General features: G+C 36.5%; 1 protein-coding gene across 4 annotated transcripts in view; it reads left to right on the top strand.

The window, feature by feature from the left end:
• LOC309480865 (cyclin-dependent kinase-like 5) overlaps positions 1-20,000 on the top strand; it is an 82,655-nt gene that overhangs the window by 62,064 nt on the left and 591 nt on the right. The window contains exons 11-19 of one of the 4 annotated variants that reach the window (XM_082145547.1): positions 1,506-1,669; positions 2,558-3,581; positions 5,893-5,994; positions 6,254-6,359; positions 8,132-8,225; positions 9,186-9,291; positions 10,346-10,465; positions 13,564-13,752; positions 18,195-20,000. The exon at positions 18,195-20,000 is cut by the window's right edge and continues 591 nt beyond it. In XM_082145547.1, the coding sequence (XP_082001673.1) occupies positions 1,506-1,669; positions 2,558-3,581; positions 5,893-5,994; positions 6,254-6,359; positions 8,132-8,225; positions 9,186-9,291; positions 10,346-10,465; positions 13,564-13,752; positions 18,195-18,509 (2,220 nt within the window). In that variant the 3' untranslated portion in view covers positions 18,510-20,000. Of the gene's footprint in view, positions 1-1,505; positions 1,670-2,557; positions 3,582-5,892; positions 5,995-6,253; positions 6,360-8,131; positions 8,226-9,185; positions 9,292-10,345; positions 10,466-13,563; positions 13,753-18,194 lie in introns of those variants that run through there. The other 3 variants (XM_082145550.1, XM_082145548.1, XM_082145549.1) reach the window with 3 other exon arrangements.

Here is a 20,000-nt window from a genome sequence, read left to right as displayed (position 1 = left end):
ACACTTCACTGGTGTTTTCAGTTCCTGTTAGGGCATCAAGAGACACACAGATACTCAACATGTTGTGTGTGTGTCAGCGAATGAGTGTGACTCACGTAGCTCCGTCGCTTCATTAGGTGAAAGTGACATTTCATCACTGCGAAAATTGTGCGCTAATTATATTTTCATCACAGTGATTTCCTTGTTTCTGCAGATGAATCCTGCAGCTAATAATCCTCATATTGTCGTCATTAAACTCTCCTCCTGAAAACTTCCACACGGGCGCTTGTTCTGTCATGTCATTTTATTAAAGGATGAGTCATGCGTAAAACAAATATCTTCAACAAATGAGGTTTAGGACATTGTGGTAATAATGCGAGCGGTGTTCTGGTGTGATGGGCTTGTTGAAGCTTGTTTCCTCTGGAGGATATTAATAGATGTTTGTTGGGTGATAATATATACATATACACATCTATTAACGTGTTTTTAGAACCATGTTTTTTTGCATCATGACATGGAATAGAAACAAATGTTTTTTCTCATTACTATAATGTGATACATGTAATTGTATGTTGATTTAATCAAAATTATTCTTTTGCAATATTTTTATACATAATACAATATATATATATATATTGTATTATGGATAAAAATATAGCGCTATTTGTGTAGTGCTTTTCACACATATAGTTATAGATATATATAGATAGATAGATAGATAGATAGATAGATATTTACTGTATTAGAATAATAAGAAAAACACTCAAAATAAAAAATATATATTTCTTAAAAATTAAGAAAAAATGACCTCAAAGAAAACAACTCAAAATAAAATTTACTAAGAAAAATATCCAAATGTATAAAATATGCTATTTAAAAAAAAAAAAAATTTCAATCTTTGTGACCTTGTTTTCAAGTTTCACGTGTATATATATATATTTATATATATATATATATATATATATATATATATATATATATATATATATATATATATATATATTATAAAACCCTACATTTTATTACCGAAAGGTAAACAAATCTTTCTCATTAATAATGTAACTATATATATATATATATATATTTATTTGTAATTATTTGTATTTTGAGTATTTTTATCTCATGTAGTAGTGGTTGTTGTGCCTTTTTTTCCAATTCTATTCACATTTATTTGTGAAGCGCTTTTCACATGTTTCAAAGCAGCTTAAGTAAATGCACGAGTCCACATTACAATTTTACTTAATTTATATTACAATTTAAGTGTATTTATTTAACATTTTGATAATAATTGACAATCATTGTAATATATAAATGTTTGATTACATTCTACAATATAATACAAAAAAGTATAGTAAAATATTGCAAGTAAAAATGTTCCAATGCATTTTAAATGCACATTCAATGCACAACTATAATGCGCTTAGTTTTCATGAAAATAATGTAAAAGAAAGAAAAGACTGGACTTCCTCTTGTTACATTTAGATTATCCCTGTGAGAGATCTACCATTGTGGCTTTCTACTTCCAGAACCTGTTGTTGTTGTACCCGAACGAGCGCTATCTGACAGAACAGAGTCTGAACCATCACGCCTTCCAGACTCAGCGCCTGACGGAGCGTTCCGGCCCGCTCACACCCACACCCATCCGCTCCTCCAAGAGGAAACCCCTTCTGGACAACAGCGCCCCCAGCAGGTCAGGAGGACTCATTCAATCCTACTTGGAAGAGTGGAACTCTAACATACGTACTGACTATGTATACAAGCTAATTATGTGGTTAAGCATGCAATATTTCAAAGAGTAGTATGCTAGATTGTGTGATCCTATTTCCTATCCTGCTTCACTTTTCATCTTGAAAATAGTTATTTTGCATTTTTAAACCATTTTTGTGAAGCTTTTGGCAGCAAGATCAAATAACAAGTCTTATTTCATTTAGATTTGTCATACTGCAAATCAAGGTCACATCAAATTAAATGGAAAGTCAATTTGAATGCATTGCATTATGGAATACAGAACATTACACAGTGTGCTCTGGTCGTAATCTGCACATTTTTGCTACGTTTAGTAGGTCATCCGGTATTCCACGCATGAAAATACTGTGCGCCAAATGTTCAATATTGGGAGGAGAGCTTGACATTAACATAGTTATGTTCAGTTAATTGAATATAAACTGTTGAGAAAGAAAACATACGTGTAACAGTATATTGATTCCGTGCATTCAGTCTTAAAGTGACAGTAGCCTAATATACCTGCTGCCAAATTATGAGATAATATTAAAAATATCTATATGGCAGTTTTCCCCATGGTATCAATGTCATAATTGTAGCTAGTGAAAATGAAAACTTTGGAAAATCAAAGTCAAGCCCTGATTGGGAGTAAATAAAACTAGGGGAAAAAATGGATTTGGGAATCTGTTTTAATAGGCTAAGCAGCAAAAACGCTCTTTTCCTCAAACATTAGGTGTTCAGTTCACTTGAGCCATCAATCTGATTATAAACGTAATATCTGTGTGCATGTAAGCTTAGCTAATGTTGCTTACAGTCACTCACGTTTGCATGCTTTAATTTTTTTATGGGTTTTTAGGGGTCATGTTGTCAAGAGTTCAAGTCACCATCGCTCAAACAGTCGTGACTGCTCCAGTCTGCCCCGTCATGGGCACGAAGACCTCCACCCTCCCAGCTCCGAGACGTTCCTGAACGGGTCGGTCCAGTCTGCCAACAGCCTGAGCCCAGTCATGCACCCTAAGTCCTTCCAGCCGCTCAACCGCTCGGCGTCGTGCGGGAAAGACCTCCAGCATGCTAAAGAGGCCAAATCAAAATCAGGCGATTTTGACTTCGGCAAACCAGCAGACGGTCCCGGCGCCAAATACCTGAAATCGAACACACCCCGTTCCCAGAACCGTCATTCCTTTGTGGAGGGCAAGACCGGCACGCTCACGGGCGACCGGGAGAAACAGAGCCGCCATGGATATGGCGAATCGAACGCGTCGTCATCCTCCGCCGGAAAGGGATCATCGTCATACCTGAGTTTGTCTAAGAGTCACGGAGTGCTTAGTGACGCCAAATCCGTGAGTAACCTCAGCGATTTGCGACTACACCCGGACGACCCATCCGGATCGCCCCGCTACTTCCCCAGCAGCTGCTTGGATCTTAACATGAACCTGAACTTGGCGGCTCCGGGAAGCCCGTCAATGCAACACGGGGGACACAGTCCCGCTGTGGGACGTCGAAGCAAACTGGAACGGGATGGAACCACGGTTGAGCCGTCCAGCCGGCGCTCCTCGTCACGGCAAAAGAGCGACGGGAACCCTGTGGATCCGCTCGACCCCGGAGCGGGACTGTCTCTTTCGGCTCCGCAGGAGTTCCCCTACGGCGTGGGCTACACCAGCCCGTTCTCCTCGCAGCAGCGCCCGCATAGGCACTCGATGTACGTGAGGAGGGAACGCGGGCGTCCCCATGGGGGCGAGGCGGGCGGATTGGTGGTGGGACAGGGGATGCCCAACAGGGCCAGTAGTTTACAGCTACTGACCCCTCAGCTACAGCACCGGACCCTGCCGAGACACATGGGCAGCGCCGTGTCACGGGACGCAGGATTAGATGACATTAGGGTCAGTCCATACCTCTTTTATTTAAAGGGATAGTTCACCCAAAATTGAAAATTAGCCCATGATTTACTAGCCCTGAAGTCATCCTAGGTGTATATGACATTCTTCTTTCAGACGAATACAATCTGAGTTATATAAAAAAATGTCCTGGCTCTTCCAAGCTTTATAATGGCAGTGAATGGCTGTTTCTTTTTTGGTGTCCATAAAAGTGCATCTATCCATGATAAAAGTGCATCTATCCATCATAAAAGTGCATCTATGCATCATAAAAGTGCATCTGTCCATCATAAAAGCGCATCTATGCATCATAAAAGTGCATCTATCCATCATAAAAGTGCATCTATCCATCATAAAAGTGCATCTATCCATCATAAAAGCGCATCTATCCATCATAAAAGTGCATCTATCCATCATAAAAGCGCATCTGTCCATCATAAAAGTGCATCTGTCCATCATAAAAGTGCATCTGTCCATCATAAAAGTGCATCTGTCCATCATAAAAGTGCATCTGTCCATCATAAAAGTGCATCTATCCATCATAAAAGCGCATCTATGCATCATAAAAGTGCATCTATCCATCATAAAAGTGCATCTATCCATCATAAAAGTGCATCTATCCATCATAAAAGCGCATCTATCCATCATAAAAGTGCATCTATCCATCATAAAAGCGCATCTGTCCATCATAAAAGTGCATCTGTCCATCATAAAAGTGCATCTGTCCATCATAAAAGTGCATCTGTCCATCATAAAAGTGCATCTGTCCATCATAAAAGTGCATCTGTCCATCATAAAAGTGCATCTATGCATCTTAAAAGCGCATCTGTCCATCATAAAAGTGCATCTGTCCATCATAAAAGTGCATCTATCCATCATAAAAGTGCATCTATCCTTCTGAAGCGATGCGTTTGTGTAAGAAAAATATCCATATTTAACACGTTACAAAGTAAAATTCTAGCTTTTATGATGGATAGACTTATGGACTTCAAAACAGAAACAGCCAATCACTGCCATTATAAAGCTTGGAAGAGTCAGGACATTTTTTTATATAACTCTGATTGTATTCGTCTGAAAGAAGAATGTCATATACACCTAGGATGACTTGAGGGTGAGTAAATCATGGGCTAATTTTCATTTTTGGGTGAACTATCCCTTTTAAGTGTTATGCCTGCTTTCTGAGGCCTGTCAGCATTTGTGAGATGTGGAGTGTGTGTTCAGTGCTGGGTCTGGATCAGGATGATGCCCATTCCTGGTCTGGATGAAGTCTTAAGGGGGTCGCACACCGGGGGTCGCACTTTCTCAGTTTATGGCCAGCAATATTGTTATGTTTAAGGACATTATGAAATTAAGATGTTATTGTTATGTTATGACTGTCCTGTACAATTAAATACAATCGTTGCTGAGTCTGCAGTCTGAACACGTTACCTCAGAGCGTCCGTTAACTGAATTAATTGAGAATCTCTCCTGAAAATCCGACAACATCAGCAGTTTTCATCCACGAAGCTGATTTCTGTTAATGAATGTAAAACTAGATGCATCTTGCAGCACAGGGTGAAGTCAGTATATACATTAACGACGATATGAGAAAAATATTATGTAAATTTAATATAAAACTATGTAAATGGTGCTCGAATGGCGCTGTCGGTGTGTGTACACTCACTCAGAAAACAATGTGTTCGAATTTTAAAGACGTGGCGCTGCGCTTCTCACCCGGTGTGTGACACCCTTCAGACGCGTGTCCTGTAAATATTACACATCTGTTCCAAAGCTTCTAGAGCTTCCTATCTATCTATCTATCTATCTATCTATCTATCTATCTATCTATCTATCTATCTATCTATCCTACAGTATCTATCTATCTATCTATCTATCTATCTATAGTATCTATCCTACAGTATCTATCTATCTATCTATCTATCTGTCTGTCTGTCTGTCTGTCTGTCTGTCTGTCTGTCTGTCTGTCTGTCTGTCTGTCTGTCTGTCTGTCTGTCTGTCTGTCTGTCTGTCTGTCTGTCTATCTATCTATCTATCTATCTATCTATCTATCTATCTATCTATCTATCTATCTATCTATCTATCTATCTATCTATCTATCTATCTATCTATCTATCTATCTATCTATCTATCTATCTATCTATCTATCTATCTATCTAGTGTGTGTACAGTATGACGTCTAAGAATGTGGTCTAGGTAGGCAGCTCACTAGTGTTTGGAACAGATTGTGTGTGTGTGTGTGTGTGTGTAGGAGTCAGTGATCATATGAGTGTGTGCTGAGCGCTTTATGCTTCTCCTGCTCTCATCTCTCCATAAACAGAGCGACCCGGCGGCCGCAGAGGTCAGTCACACGCGACCTTTAATCCGGGAGTCCACACGGGACAACACCACCAGCTTTCACACACCACGGCAAAAAAGCGAGGTCCGCACCATCCTGCTTCCTATCTCTTTCTCCTTCTCCTTCTCCTTCCCTCTCTCTCTCCATACTCCTCCTTCTGCTGCCCATCCTCCTATTTGCTTTGCTCTCTCATTCTTGAAGGTGGCATTTCGGTTGTGTTTCCTTTTGTTTGGAGTTTATGCAGAGGGGGAACCGTCAGTGTTCATGCCACATAATGTCCTTAGTGTTGCACTGAGCACTTGTTCTGCTTGAAACACGTGTGTGACGAATGTTGATGCTGCAGGGAGGAGTGTATCACGAGCAGCTCGCGGATGACAGCGGATCCGCCAAAGAGAACCGCATGATGTACGGCGAATCTGTGCCGAGACGGGTCGGGAGCTTCTACAGGGGTCAGTCAAATCCTCCTTTCATTTTAATTAGTGCTAGGCAACGAGTAATCGCATGCAAAATAAAGGTTTGTGTTGATGGCCATGTTGGCCGTGGATTCAGGGAACAATGATTAGCTATTTTGCACTCCACTCCAAACGCAGTCTTCGTTTCTAAAGCTTTATTTTCCTAACATTTCTAAATGAAGTTCATGATTTCAACAAACGAAAAATCCAAACAACGTTAACGAAGTGGTCAGAAAACTGAGTAACCACCATCCCCAAATCCAGACATTTGATCTTTCATGTCCTTCCTCCTCCGCCCATACGCGGTGACGTATACATCCCTAACCCGACAGGTGCATGATGATTAACTAAATGAGTACATAAATACAAATACGCACATACTAAATAATAATAATAATAATAATAATAATAATAAACAAATACATAACTTATAATAAATAAACTCCAATACAACACTTATAGACAATTATAGACAAACGGCTACACTGTACAGTGTATAGTTATATTGAAAGACACACACATGCATGTATATATATAAATAACAAATTTTTCTTAAATATATAAATGCATGTGTGTGTATTTATATATACAAAATAACTATACACAGTTATTACGCCCCGACTCTAGGGGAATATAAATCACTAAAGAGGCGTAATAAATAATAACTGGGTTGTGGAAATGGAATCCCAGCATGCATCACTCCGGTCGATAATCAAAAATTCATGCACAAAATTGAAGCAAAAAGTAATACATTTATTAAAGAATAACAAGTGAAATAAAGAGCAACTCTTCAGGGTGTCCAAAAGGCCAAAATAACAAACAAAACGAATGTAGAAAGAAAAGAGGGGAAATTAATAACCTAATCAAATATAAAAAGAAAATACATTTATCTTACCTAACTCCCTGCCCAAAAACAGAGATCAAACAATTACAAAATAAACAAGGCAGGACACCCCTACGCTCCACACTGTTAAGATGGTTTGGACATAGGAGAACGGTTCAGAGGTTTTCACAAGATGCACGTTCACTTAAACTAATTAAAGTCTCTAATACACAATTTGATCATCGGCCGGAGGAGGGATTCCGGAGCTCTCAACCCACGTGCGACCGAACCAAGAATGAGCTCCTCGATGAGTGCCAGCAGCGTCCTTATAAAGACCCCGCCCCAACTGGGCAACCAATGGCTGCTTACAACCCATGATTGGATAACCTGTTTGAAATTAGAGAAAACAAGAAAGAGAAGAGGAACAGAGCAATAGAAAACAAGCTAAACACAGGTCGTAACAACAGTACACACACATATATTATGTAAACACAAACCTTTATTTTGGATGTGATTAGTCATGGGCCAGCTCTAATTTGAACATTTAACGTTTATGGTGATGCGCTGCAAGTCACATGTTTTATTTTGAGTATGTTTTCTAATTGATCTATTAACAACTGTTCCCCGTACTGTAGTCTCACAGCGCTCGACAGTGTCTAAGGATCGCTCCATTATAATCAAGAAAACGGCAGTATTTACTGCATTATAGTCATTAACTATGTTGGGAGGACAATCAAAAACAACAGCAAAAGAAATAGCACTTTGAATAAAAAGAAACAAAACTGTTGTTGTTGGAAGAGAGAGTGTGAAGTAATGCAAGAGTTACTCTATGCATTTGAACAGTGCGATATCGCGTTTTGTAACACTTTATTTTTAAAGGTCACTGGTCTCCAGATCCCTCTGTTTCTCCACACTCTCTATGTTCATCTTTTTGTGTTTTCACCAGTGCCGTCACCCAGACCCGATAACTCGTTCCACGAGAGTTCAGGGGTCACGATAGACAACAGCCACAACATACACCAACCGACCTATGACCCCTGGTGAGGATGAAGCACTCACACTCTCTGGTTTTCATCTTCTGTAAATATGTTGCATTTAAAAAATATATGTACTATTATTATTTTGCTCCACCAAAATTCTATTTAAATCAAAACATTTTCTGTGATAACAATAAATAATAAGTTTCCAGTTAAATCAAGGAATAAATAGATTTTGGGGGATGTTTTTAATTTAATTGAAATTATGCAATAAAGGTATTTTTCTGACTCTTGAGAACCTTAGACACTCAAACAGGAAGTGAGTTGTTTCTATTAAGTTAAAATCTGTAGGTTGAGCAGTTTGCAGGGTTATTATTAAAGGTATAGCGGAGGATCTTTCCAAATTTTAGATAAGACCCGCCCTCTCCACTTTTTGAAAAGTTTGATTGATTCACCAGAATGATTGACAATTAGGAGGACCAATAGTATAGGTTACCCACCAGGAAGTAAAACATCCTCCGCTATACCTTTAACTAAAAACATTTTAAAACATTTTTTTTTTTTACTTGAAATAAAACGTTAACTGAAATAAAATAAAATATTGAAGAATAAAAAAAAACGTATATTTTATTAATATTGCCAAGGCAACATTTCTCATTTTCTTTTAGTTTAAAGTGGCTATATGTAGAATTCAGAAACTCTTGTTATTAGCGACACCGGTGGCCGTTAAGTGAACTGCAGCCACAACTTACTTAAGATAATAACTGAATATAAAAAATATAACTTAATAAAATAACTAAAACTAACCCTGAAAAATTTATTCAAACGATAAATATAACAAATAAAAACTAATTAAAATGACAGATACACAAAAAAATTATAAACACTTTAACTGAAAATCAAACAAAAACTGAAAATATAAAACAGAAGCTAATTCAAAATATTAATAGAAATAATCATATAATATAATGTCAGATTGTGAGCATCAGTTTTATTGACATTGTAAGTGTGTTGTTTGATGAGGACGGGGTCTGAGACGCTGGACGTGAGCCCTCCTGAACCCACCAAAGAGAAAGAGAAACAAGGCTTCTTCAGATCCATGAAGAAGAAGAAGAAGAAGCCACAAACCGTGAGTGTGTGTGTGTGTGTGTGTGTGTGTGTTTAATGTATCACAGGTGAATGTGTGTGAGTGAATAGTAGAGTCTAAACCCAGTCCGTAAACGAGAGTCTGTCCCCCGACTCAGCCGCTACTCTGACATTTTAAACCAACAGCTCATCAATTCTATTTGTATTTTTTATTTTTATAAATTTTTATAAATTTTATATACTCTATTTTTATTTTTAATACTTTATTTATAGTATTCACGCCACACTTTTCTATGACGAGATCTGTAAATCTCCAAAAACCAGCATAGAACCACCATAAAAGTCCTATTCTATTCTATTCTATTCTATTCTATTCTATTCTATTCTATTCTATTCTATTCTATTCTATTCTATTCTATTCTATTCTATTTTAAATCTTTTGAGGTTTGATATGATAGCTTTGTGTGAGGAATGGTCAAAAAGATTGGATTTGTCATTATATGAAACTTTTTAACACAGCATTTTTAGAATCATTTTTATGATTAATTATAAACTCTAATCAATATTAAATTGTTTCTAGAGAGTTAAAATCTCACTTTTGTGTGGGTTATTATTGTTAACAAAAAAAAAAAACATTGTCTTTCAATAAAATAAACATTAACTGAAATAAAATGAAACATAATATAAAAAATATACTTTTATTTCAGCTAGTTGCCAAGGCAACATTTCTATTTTTTACTTGAATTACTAAATAACTTAAACGGAAATAGAATAAATAATATAGAAATACTTCAAAAAAAGAAACATAATTTTTTTTTAATTTTTTTTTTTACTTAAATGTAAATGGAAAATATTAAAATAAAAACTAACTCGCACTATTTAATTGGGTTCATCGTGATAAAAATTGATGATGAATAATGAATATGATTCATATTTTAAAATTTACACCCTTTTAAAATTAAAACAATTTATTTATTTTATTTGTAATAATTAACTGTAAACCGTAATCAGATATAAAGACATCATGAGTAGTGGAGTCGGGTGGCAGATCTCCAGAATTGAGTCTCAGTGTGAGTTTTGTGTCTCTTGTATTGCAGAATGACACTGAAGAGCAAGTTCCAGTCATGAGAAAAGCCCTCTTTCCTCTTTTTCACTCTCAGAGGAGCTTCACGAGGAGCTCCTCTGAGAGAGTGCGTCCCCTAGTGGCCACACCCATGGTATACACCAGTCTCCATACGTACGCCTCTAACACGCCGCCAACTAAACCGCTAATCTCGCTGCATGAATTAACAACACTAATCGGTTATGTTGAAGTGGGCTGGGTATTTGTCTCCTCATTGGTTGTCAGATCTGTAATGTCATCAGTCATCTGAGACTGACTCCACAAATGATGGACGCATGACTTCATATTTGCATTCTGTGATTTGCATGTGAAAGAATTTTCTATTTGATTTAGCAAATCCACAGAAGCAGACTGAAGTAAATCCATGAGGGTGAAACTGATGAAATCATGTTCCCCCGAAATCAGAAGAAAACAAACAAATAAAAAATAAATATGATTTTTTGATATCATTTATGATATTTTAAAAAAATTCTCCCCAAATTCTCATTTCCGAAATTCAAAAAATAACACTTTATTGTAAAGTGTAAGTGATATGCAAGTTGTATTTAGGGCTTTACACACTTGTAATTCTGAAGCAGGGTTAGCACCACTTTTAACCCCGGGTAAAGGACCGTTTCACACTTGTAATGTAGAAGCAGGGTTAGCACCGCTTTTAACCCCGGGTAAAGGACCGTTTCACACTTGTAATGTAGAAGCAGGGTTAGCACCACTTTTAACCCCGGGTAAAGAACCGTTTCACACTTGTGATGTAGAAGCAGGGTTAGCACCGCTTTTAACCCCGGGTAAAGGACCGTTTCACACTTGTAATTCAGAAGCAGAGTTAGCAACGCTTTTAACCCCGGGTAAAGAACCGTTTCACACTTGTAATGTAGAAGCAGGGTTAGCACCGCTTTTAACCCCGGGTAAAGGACCGTTTCACACTTGTAATTCAGAAGCAGGGTTAGCACCGCTTTTAACCCCGGGTAAAGGACCGTTTCACACTTGTAATTCAGAAGCAGGGTTAGCAACGCTTTTAACCCCGGGTAAAGAACCGTTTCACACTTGTAATGTAGAAGCAGGGTTAGCACCGCTTTTAACCCCCGGGTAAAGGACCGTTTCACACTTGTAATTCAGAAGCAGGGTTAGCACCACTTTTAACCCCGGGTAAAGGACCGTTTCACACTTGTAATTCAGAAGCAGGGTTAGCACCGCTTTTAACCCCGGGTAAAGGACCATTTCACACTTGTAATGTAGAAGCAGGGTTAGCACCACTTTTAACCCCAGGTAAAGGACCGTTTCACACTTGTAATTCTGAAGCAGGGTTAGCACCACTTTTAACCCCGGGTAAAGGACCGTTTCACACTTGTAATTCAGAAGCAGGGTTAGCACCGCTTTTAACCCCGGGTAAAGGACCGTTTCACACTTGTAATGTAGAAGCAGGGTTAGCACCACTTTTAACCCCAGGTAAAGGACCGTTTCACACTTGTAATGTAGAAGCAGGGTTAGCACCACTTTTAACCCCGGGTAAAGGACGGTTTCACACTTGTAATTCAGAAGCAGGGTTAGCACCACTTTTAACCCCAGGTAAAGGACCGTTTCACACTTGTAATGTAGAAGCAGGGTTAGCACCACTTTTAACCCCGGGTAAAGGACGGTTTCACACTTGTAATTCAGAAGCAGGGTTAGCACCACTTTTAACCCCGGGTAAAGGACCGTTTCACACTTGTAATTCAGAAGCAGGGTTAGCACCACTTTTAACCCCGGGTAAAGGACCGTTTCACACTTGTAATTCAGAAGCAGGGTTAGCACCGCTTTTAACCCCGGGTAAAGGACCGTTTCACACTTGTAATTCAGAAGCAGGGTTAGCACCGCTTTTAACCCCAGATAAAGGACCGTTTCACACTTGTAATTCAGAAGCAGGGTTAGCACCACTTTTAACCCCGGGTAAAGGACCGTTTCACACTTGTAATTCAGAAGCAGGGTTAGCACCACTTTTAACCCCGGGTAAAGGACCGTTTCACACTTGTAATTCAGAAGCAGGGTTAGCACCGCTTTTAACCCCGGGTAAAGGACCGTTTCACACTTGTAATTCAGAAGCAGGGTTAGCACCGCTTTTAACCCCAGATAAAGGACCGTTTCACACTTGTAATTCAGAAGCAGGGTTAGCATGACCCAGGGTAAACTAGTTCAAGTGTGAAAAGCCCTCTTGTGTACTGATTTTAGCTTATGCTGCTTTTAATAAAAAAAAATCATGTTAAATCTGAATTATAGAAATAAGACTTTTTGGTGAGATATTAAGAATACAATAATAAAAACGTAAAGCTGTACATTTCTGCAAAGCTGTTTTGAAAAGTATTGTGAAAAGCACTATATAAATAACCTTGAACTGAATTGAAAACATTTTGAATAAAGTGGTGGAATGATTTTATCTAGAGTCATCTGGAATCAGGAATCAGATTTCTTGGATCTGGTGATGGTGAATATGATGATGTTGTGTGAAACGCCATCAGTGTTTTTACTGTGTCTAATCTGGTTCATAATAATAATTATCATCATCATCATCATAATAAAAAGTTATATTAAAGGTGCATTGTGTAATATTTAGGAGGATCTGTTGACAGAAATGCAATATCATATACATAACTATGTTTTCAGTGGTGTGTAAAGACCTTACATAATGAACCGTTATTAGCTTAGAATGAGTGTTTTATCTCTACACACACCGCGGGTCCGCTTACATCGACATGTGTCTACGGTGGCCCTGAACGGACAAACACGTTTCGTCACTATGTTGTTCTTCGTGTAAAGAAGCTAGCTAAAGTCAGCGAATAAAACACTGACACAATGATGAACAAGTAACAATAATATTCGCTATAACATATCGTTTTACTGAATAATTAAGTCAATTTAATTTTTGTAAAGAAACCTCATTTCTGAACTGGCTACTTTCTGCTGTCTCAGGCGACGACATCACTTCCTGTCTGCCACCGTAACTTCTGTTGGGTGCACTTCGCAACCTCACCACTAGATGCCGCTAAAAACCACACACTGCACCTTTAAGAAGAAGAATCGGGATATTTGTCAAATCCACCCATGTTAGAAAAAATTATTCTGCTTCTCTCCTGGGCTGTCGCTCTGTGTTATTTTGGCTGTTAGTTGTAATATTTAAATGTGTGTATGATTGACAGCTCTGTAACGCGTGTGATTGGTCAGGTGCCGAGCGAGGGCCCGGATCCGGTGCTGATAAAGTCGTCGTCGCGCTCGTACGGACACCAGGGCAGCAGACATCGCACTCGCAGCCGGGACCGGGAGCGCAGCCGGGAGAGAGAGAGAGAGCAGGATCAGGAGCGAGAGCGGGACGCTGACTGGCCTATAGAGAGAACACCTGACACACACTCTCAGGTACAGATGACCTTGCACCTTTACATTCAGTTCAATTCACGTTTATTTGTATAGCGGTCAAAGCAGCTTTACAGAAAATGCATTACAAGTCCACGTTACAATTTAGAGTGTTTTCAGAAATGTACTTATACAAAAATCACAGTTAGCGAAACATTTATTAATTTAAACAATGTAGTAATTTTATGCAGAAACAATGAGCTCTTTACATTCATGGATATCAATAGTGAGTGACTAAAGCCCTATTCGGACGGGACTAGTGTAACATGGAGAGGAGGGGTAGAGTAATAATCACCAGAGCTTCTCTGTGACTTTAGTCCTGTCTGAATGTGCATCTCAGTGATCGTGACGGACAATGACTACGTTTACATGCAGCCAATAACCCGTTCAAAACCGGAATATTAGCAATAACCCGGTCGCGCACGGCCATGTAAACACCGGCAAAAACCCGGATATGCTCATATCCCGGTTTTTAAAAACCCGGATATTACCCCTGGGGTACCCCTTTTCTAACCCGAATATTTTGTCATGTAAACGCGTATCGGCATATCCCCATCAAAAGGAACATTGATTTGTGTTCTGCGCATGTTCTATACGCAAGGAATCTTGGTCTTTTGAGTATAGACGGCGCATACAAAAACCCGCGTGCAGTATACCGGAAGTAAACAAGAAGTAGAGGTAAACATGGCGAGACGCAGCACAGCACCACACTGTTGGAGCGAGGAGGAAAGCGCAAACAAAGGCGATCGCTATCTGCCCCGAACTATTCATTATCCGCATGCTGCTGCTGTTGTTGTTGCCTTTGGATACAGGAAGAAGAATCGGAAATGACGCATATTGCGTCTTAAGGTTGTCCGTACGTCCAGACGCTAACCGTGCGTCGCCGTTTACATCGGGATATTGCCAATTGATTACAAATTCCATTTATACAGGAGTAACTCTCTCTACTCACGCATGTAAACGGGTTATTCCGAATGTTTCAGAAACCCAAATAGTGACCTTAACCCGACCATAACCCGAATATTGATAGCTTGTAAACGTAGTCATTGTCAGTAAAGATTACGCAGACTTTTACCTTCAGTAAAAAGGTCCGGAAAAATGACCTCAGGCGATAACTCATTAAATAAAGTGATATTCGATATGCGATGCGATAATGCTTAAAGTGTGTGAAATAAACTTAATTATCTTTTAAATATATTTAAAATGATATAACCTACATGCGTGTTTCACATTCTTTTTGTGACAAGAAAACATCCCTACAGCTTCTGACAGTGAACATCAGTGTTTTACTGTATATAAGAAGTGTTATTTAACATCAGTGTAAACCTCGGGGTTCAGGTTATCCTACATTAGGGTTATTAAACAACACAAACTCAATAATCAAATGTAAAAATAAAACACTGCTTAGTTTTCACTGTATGAATTAAATATATCCTGATTCTTATTAAAGCTACAAAAGTTATTCAGCCGAGAGCAGCGAGTGATTTTTCTCTTTGTCTTTAGTTCATGACCCGTTATTGCAAGCCGTTACGATATGCATATCACGATATATACATTTGCGATATTTAATAATTTAGATATATTGTTCAGCGCTATTCTCAGGTGATACTGACCCCGTGCGAATACACCCGCTGTAAATATGTACGTAAATATTTCCTGTTTAAAAGTAGTTTTCCGCGGTTTTTCGAGTATGGAGACGCTTGATAACGCATCAGTTGTGTTCGAGACGCTGGAACGAGTCTGTGGCAAAACTCAAGTGTTTCACACACACCATCAGATCAGAAGAAGATCGACAGCACTTGTTAGAGACACGAAACATCTTTTAGCGTTAGATAAGAGCCTATTACCAACACAATCCAATCTGAAGTTCATTAATACATCGCTCGACCGGACATAACTGTTTTATATATAAAAATATAGGTTATATGTGTTTGCGCACGTGATATCAGGAAGCAGCGTAACACACACATGATGACAGGAGTGACGGCGGTGTGTAAGTCGAGTTACTCTCACACTTCTGCTAGTTTACTGAGATATTTCATCCCGTGAGAATTGGCCATTAATATTACAGACGTCCTGTGGTAAAACTACACTCCATCTCCCCTTATAGAGTTAATCCCGTACGAATAGGGCTTATGAGTCATATTAGTGAGATTCTCCTGTATTTGATCATCATTTGATTGAATTACTGCAGCCATGATCAGTCAAAAATATGAACAAACTTCTATTAAATGAAATTCTGTCTGTGGGTGAACAGTACAGTGTGAAGCGCAGTTTATTCATGCAGCACCTTTTAAAAACAGCTCTTTATAGAAAAGAAATGCATGTATATCTGCATTTACTGAAATTAAATGGGGAAGGAAAGTTATTTGATCAAATAAATACAGTAAAAACAGTAATATTGTGAAAAAAGCCAGACTTCAGTGTCACATGATCCTTCAGAAATCATTCTAATATGATGATTTGATGCTCGAGAAACATTTATGATTATTATTAATGTTGAAAATGTTTTTGTGGAAACATTTGTTTTCATGATTCTTTGATGAATAGAAAGTTCAAAAGAACAGCATTTATTTGAAATTGAATCTTTTGTAACATTATAAATGTCTTAAATGTCACTTTTGATCAATTAAAATGCATCTTTGCTGAATAAACGTATTCATTTATTTAAATAAAAATAGTATCTTACTGACACCAAACTTTTGATGGCCTATACTGTATATAGAAAGTACATATTATTACAGAATATATATAATTATACATAATTTTAATTAATGTTTTTCTGAGAAGATTACCCATAAACTTCATTATAAACAACGCATGGGCTATTCCAATAAATAAATATTATAATTTACAGTTACATCACATAATGATGCCATTTAAAACTAAATAATTAATTATATACATTTATTATAGTAGGCCTACATTTTTATCAATATTAAATTACATTTAATGTTTGGAATAACACCTGGAATTGTTAAATGACTCTCACCCACTAGTTCTGCAAAACCTACACAGTATTAATGTTTATTAATAGTACACTTGTGTGGTTACAGCTCAGTGTGTTATATAATCAAAAGACTCAGTTTGTGACTTTATAAATTATGCATTGAATTACATATAAATAAGTTATATATGAATTATATACATGTTTAAATAAACTATATATAAACAAAGCATTAAATTACATATAAATAAATTATATATAAATTATATAATTAAAATATAAGTAAATTATAAAAAAAGATTAAGTTTTTGATTTTTATAAATTATGCAATAAATTAAATCTAAACAGATTATATATAAATTATATAAAAACAGATCAAGTTTTTGATTTTTATAAACTGCATCAAATTACATTTAAATAAATTGTATGTAAATTATATAAATATAGGAATAATTATAAAGTATATAACAAGATTAATTTTTTAGATTTTTATATATTATGCATTAAATGAAATCTAGACAAATTATATATAAATTATTTTTAAAAAACATTCAGTTTTTGATATTTATAAATTATGCATTAAATTAAATATAAATATATTTGGTACATATAAAGATTCAGTCTTTCATTTGAATAAATAATGCATTAAATTACAGATAAGTTATGTGTATATATATATATATATATATATATATAGCCAAATATAAGAGCAACTATGCAGAATCAGATAATATGTATCATATTATGTGTAATTAATAGAAATATGTATCAGATTATATGCATCAAATTATGTATAAATTATATATAAATTATATAATTAAAATATATGTATATTATAAAAATATTCAGTTTTTGATTATGCAATAAATTAAATCTAAACAAATTATATATAAATTATATAAAAACAAAGTTTTAGATTTTTATAAATTGTGCATTAAATTGCATTTTTTTAAATATAAATGTGGTAAATTAAATTACATTTAAATAAATTTAATTAAATTCTGTTTTAGATTTTTTGCATTAAATTACATACAAATAAGTTATATATAAATTATATAAAAACATTCAGTTTAAAATTTTGTAGAAATTAAAAATTAAATCTAAAAACGTTCAGTTTTTGATTTTTATAGATTTTGCAGTAAATTACGTATAAATAAATTATGTAAATTATATAAATATAGGAATAATTGTAAATGATTTATAAATTATAAATTATATAAATTATTAAATTAAATTACACAAATTAAATTACTAATTAAATAAATAAATAAAAATATATATATATATAAAGATTCAGTCCTTTATGTTAATAAATTACATATTATATATAAAGCCAAATATAAGAGCAACTACAGTATGTAGAATCAGATATGTGTACTTAATAAATATATGTATCAGATTAAATGTATAAATGACATATAAATAAATGACATATAAGATATCTTTTAAAAAACTGAATAAATGCCATGTAATCTGTAATAAGTGTGTTTTGTCTCAGCCTCTGAGGTCGTTGCGGAAGCTTCTTCATCTCACCACCTCCTCCTCCTCCTCCTCCAACCAGACCTCAGCAGATCTCCACTACCCTCCTCCTCCTCAGTCCTCCTCTAAACCCGGGAGCTTCATGCAGGCCAAGAGTCGGCAGGCCTCGTACGCTTCGGCCCCGGGGCCCCTGGAGTCCGGCTGGCACTCCAGCGCTCTGGGCCGTCCCGAGGGAAACCCGTATCCCGAGCAGCTCACCTCCAAACCGGGCTTTGCTCGACACTTTCGCTCGCGTTTGCCAAACCTGAATGACCTTAAAGAGACTGCGCTGTGAACGGCGCCCCCTAATGGACCTTTCCTTCTTATGAATTAAAGGGATAGTTCACCCAAAAATGAAAAATAGCCCATGATTTTTAGCCCATGATTACAATCAGAGTTATATTAAAAAATGTCCTGGCTCTTCCAAGCTTTAGAATGGCAGTGAATGGCATAAATATGATATATAAAATATGATAAAAGTGCATTCTATCCATCATAAAAGTGCATTTATCCATCATAAAAGTGCATCTGTCCATCATAAAAGTGCATCTGTCCATCATGAAAGTGCTCCACACTGCTCTGGGGGGTTAATAAAGGCCTTCTGAAGCGATGTGTTCACGTAACAAAAATATCCATATTTTCATAACCAATATAATTCTGATTGTATTCGTCTGAAAGAAGAAAGTCATATACACCTAGGATGACTCGAGAGTGAGTAAATCATGGGCTAATCTTTATTTTTGGCTGAACTGTCCCTTTAAGGGTAGGCCTATATGTCCCCATCTTTATTTTTGTTGGCTTTTTTTAGTTTTTAATATTTGATAGCACTTCTTGTATGATTTATGTAATTACGGTACTTTTTGTTATTGGATTACTACAGTAAAGAAGATTATATAGCTCTTATGTAAATGGGAATATATATATATATATATGAATATATATATATAAATGTATAGCACTGTACGTGCAGGCTTTAGTTTCTACTCTGGTTGTAGTATATATATATTATCTGATTCTGCATAACAGCTCTTATATTTAGCTAAAAAAGTAGAGATGACAGTATTGACATTCATTTTATAGTTCTAGAATAAGACTACAGTAGATATTATGACTTTGTCTTTGAGTATTTTCTGTTTACAATTCAGTGAATATCAGTAGATATTAAGAATAACAGTAATTAATGGTAAGAATGCGTATGTGTGCGTGATTCTGTGTACGTTTGCTTCCCAGATGGCGCACGTATGTTGCTTTAAACATCACATTTGTGTATTAATTCATCGTGAACGTCATTGTCCGGATGAAAACGTACGTGCGCCGTCTGGGTTTGGTGTGGGTCTTTTGTTAGTCTGTACAAATCATATACAAAGCCTTTTAAATGAGAATTGAAGCAAAAACATCGACCAAATCTGACCAAATCATAGGAGATGGTGCGGCGCCTCCTGCTGGCCATCGAGATCCACTGCAAAAAAAAAACACAAATCCAAGCATATGATGCCTTTTCATTTTTAAAGCAAGTTTACTTTTTACTAAATCTACCAGTCTTTGATTCCCTCAGGTATAGAGTTCTCTGAACACTGCAAATACACTTTTACATGCAATATCTGGATATCAGATGTCGAAGCTCTTCAGATCGTTTAATGTTTCTGTTTAGGGAAATAGAGCCAGTGTGTGTGTTCACGAGGAGGAGAAATAATAATAATAATAATAATAATAACAATAATAATAGTTCATTAATTTTATGCAATATGTAATTTCACATTCGCCAGTTAATCCTTCTAAATAAAGA

Source organism: Leuciscus leuciscus (assembly GCF_965113295.1).
Source record: "Leuciscus leuciscus genome assembly, chromosome: 18".
NCBI lineage: Eukaryota > Metazoa > Chordata > Actinopteri > Cypriniformes > Leuciscidae > Leuciscus > Leuciscus leuciscus.
This window is presented reverse-complemented; position numbering and strand designations above follow the sequence as displayed.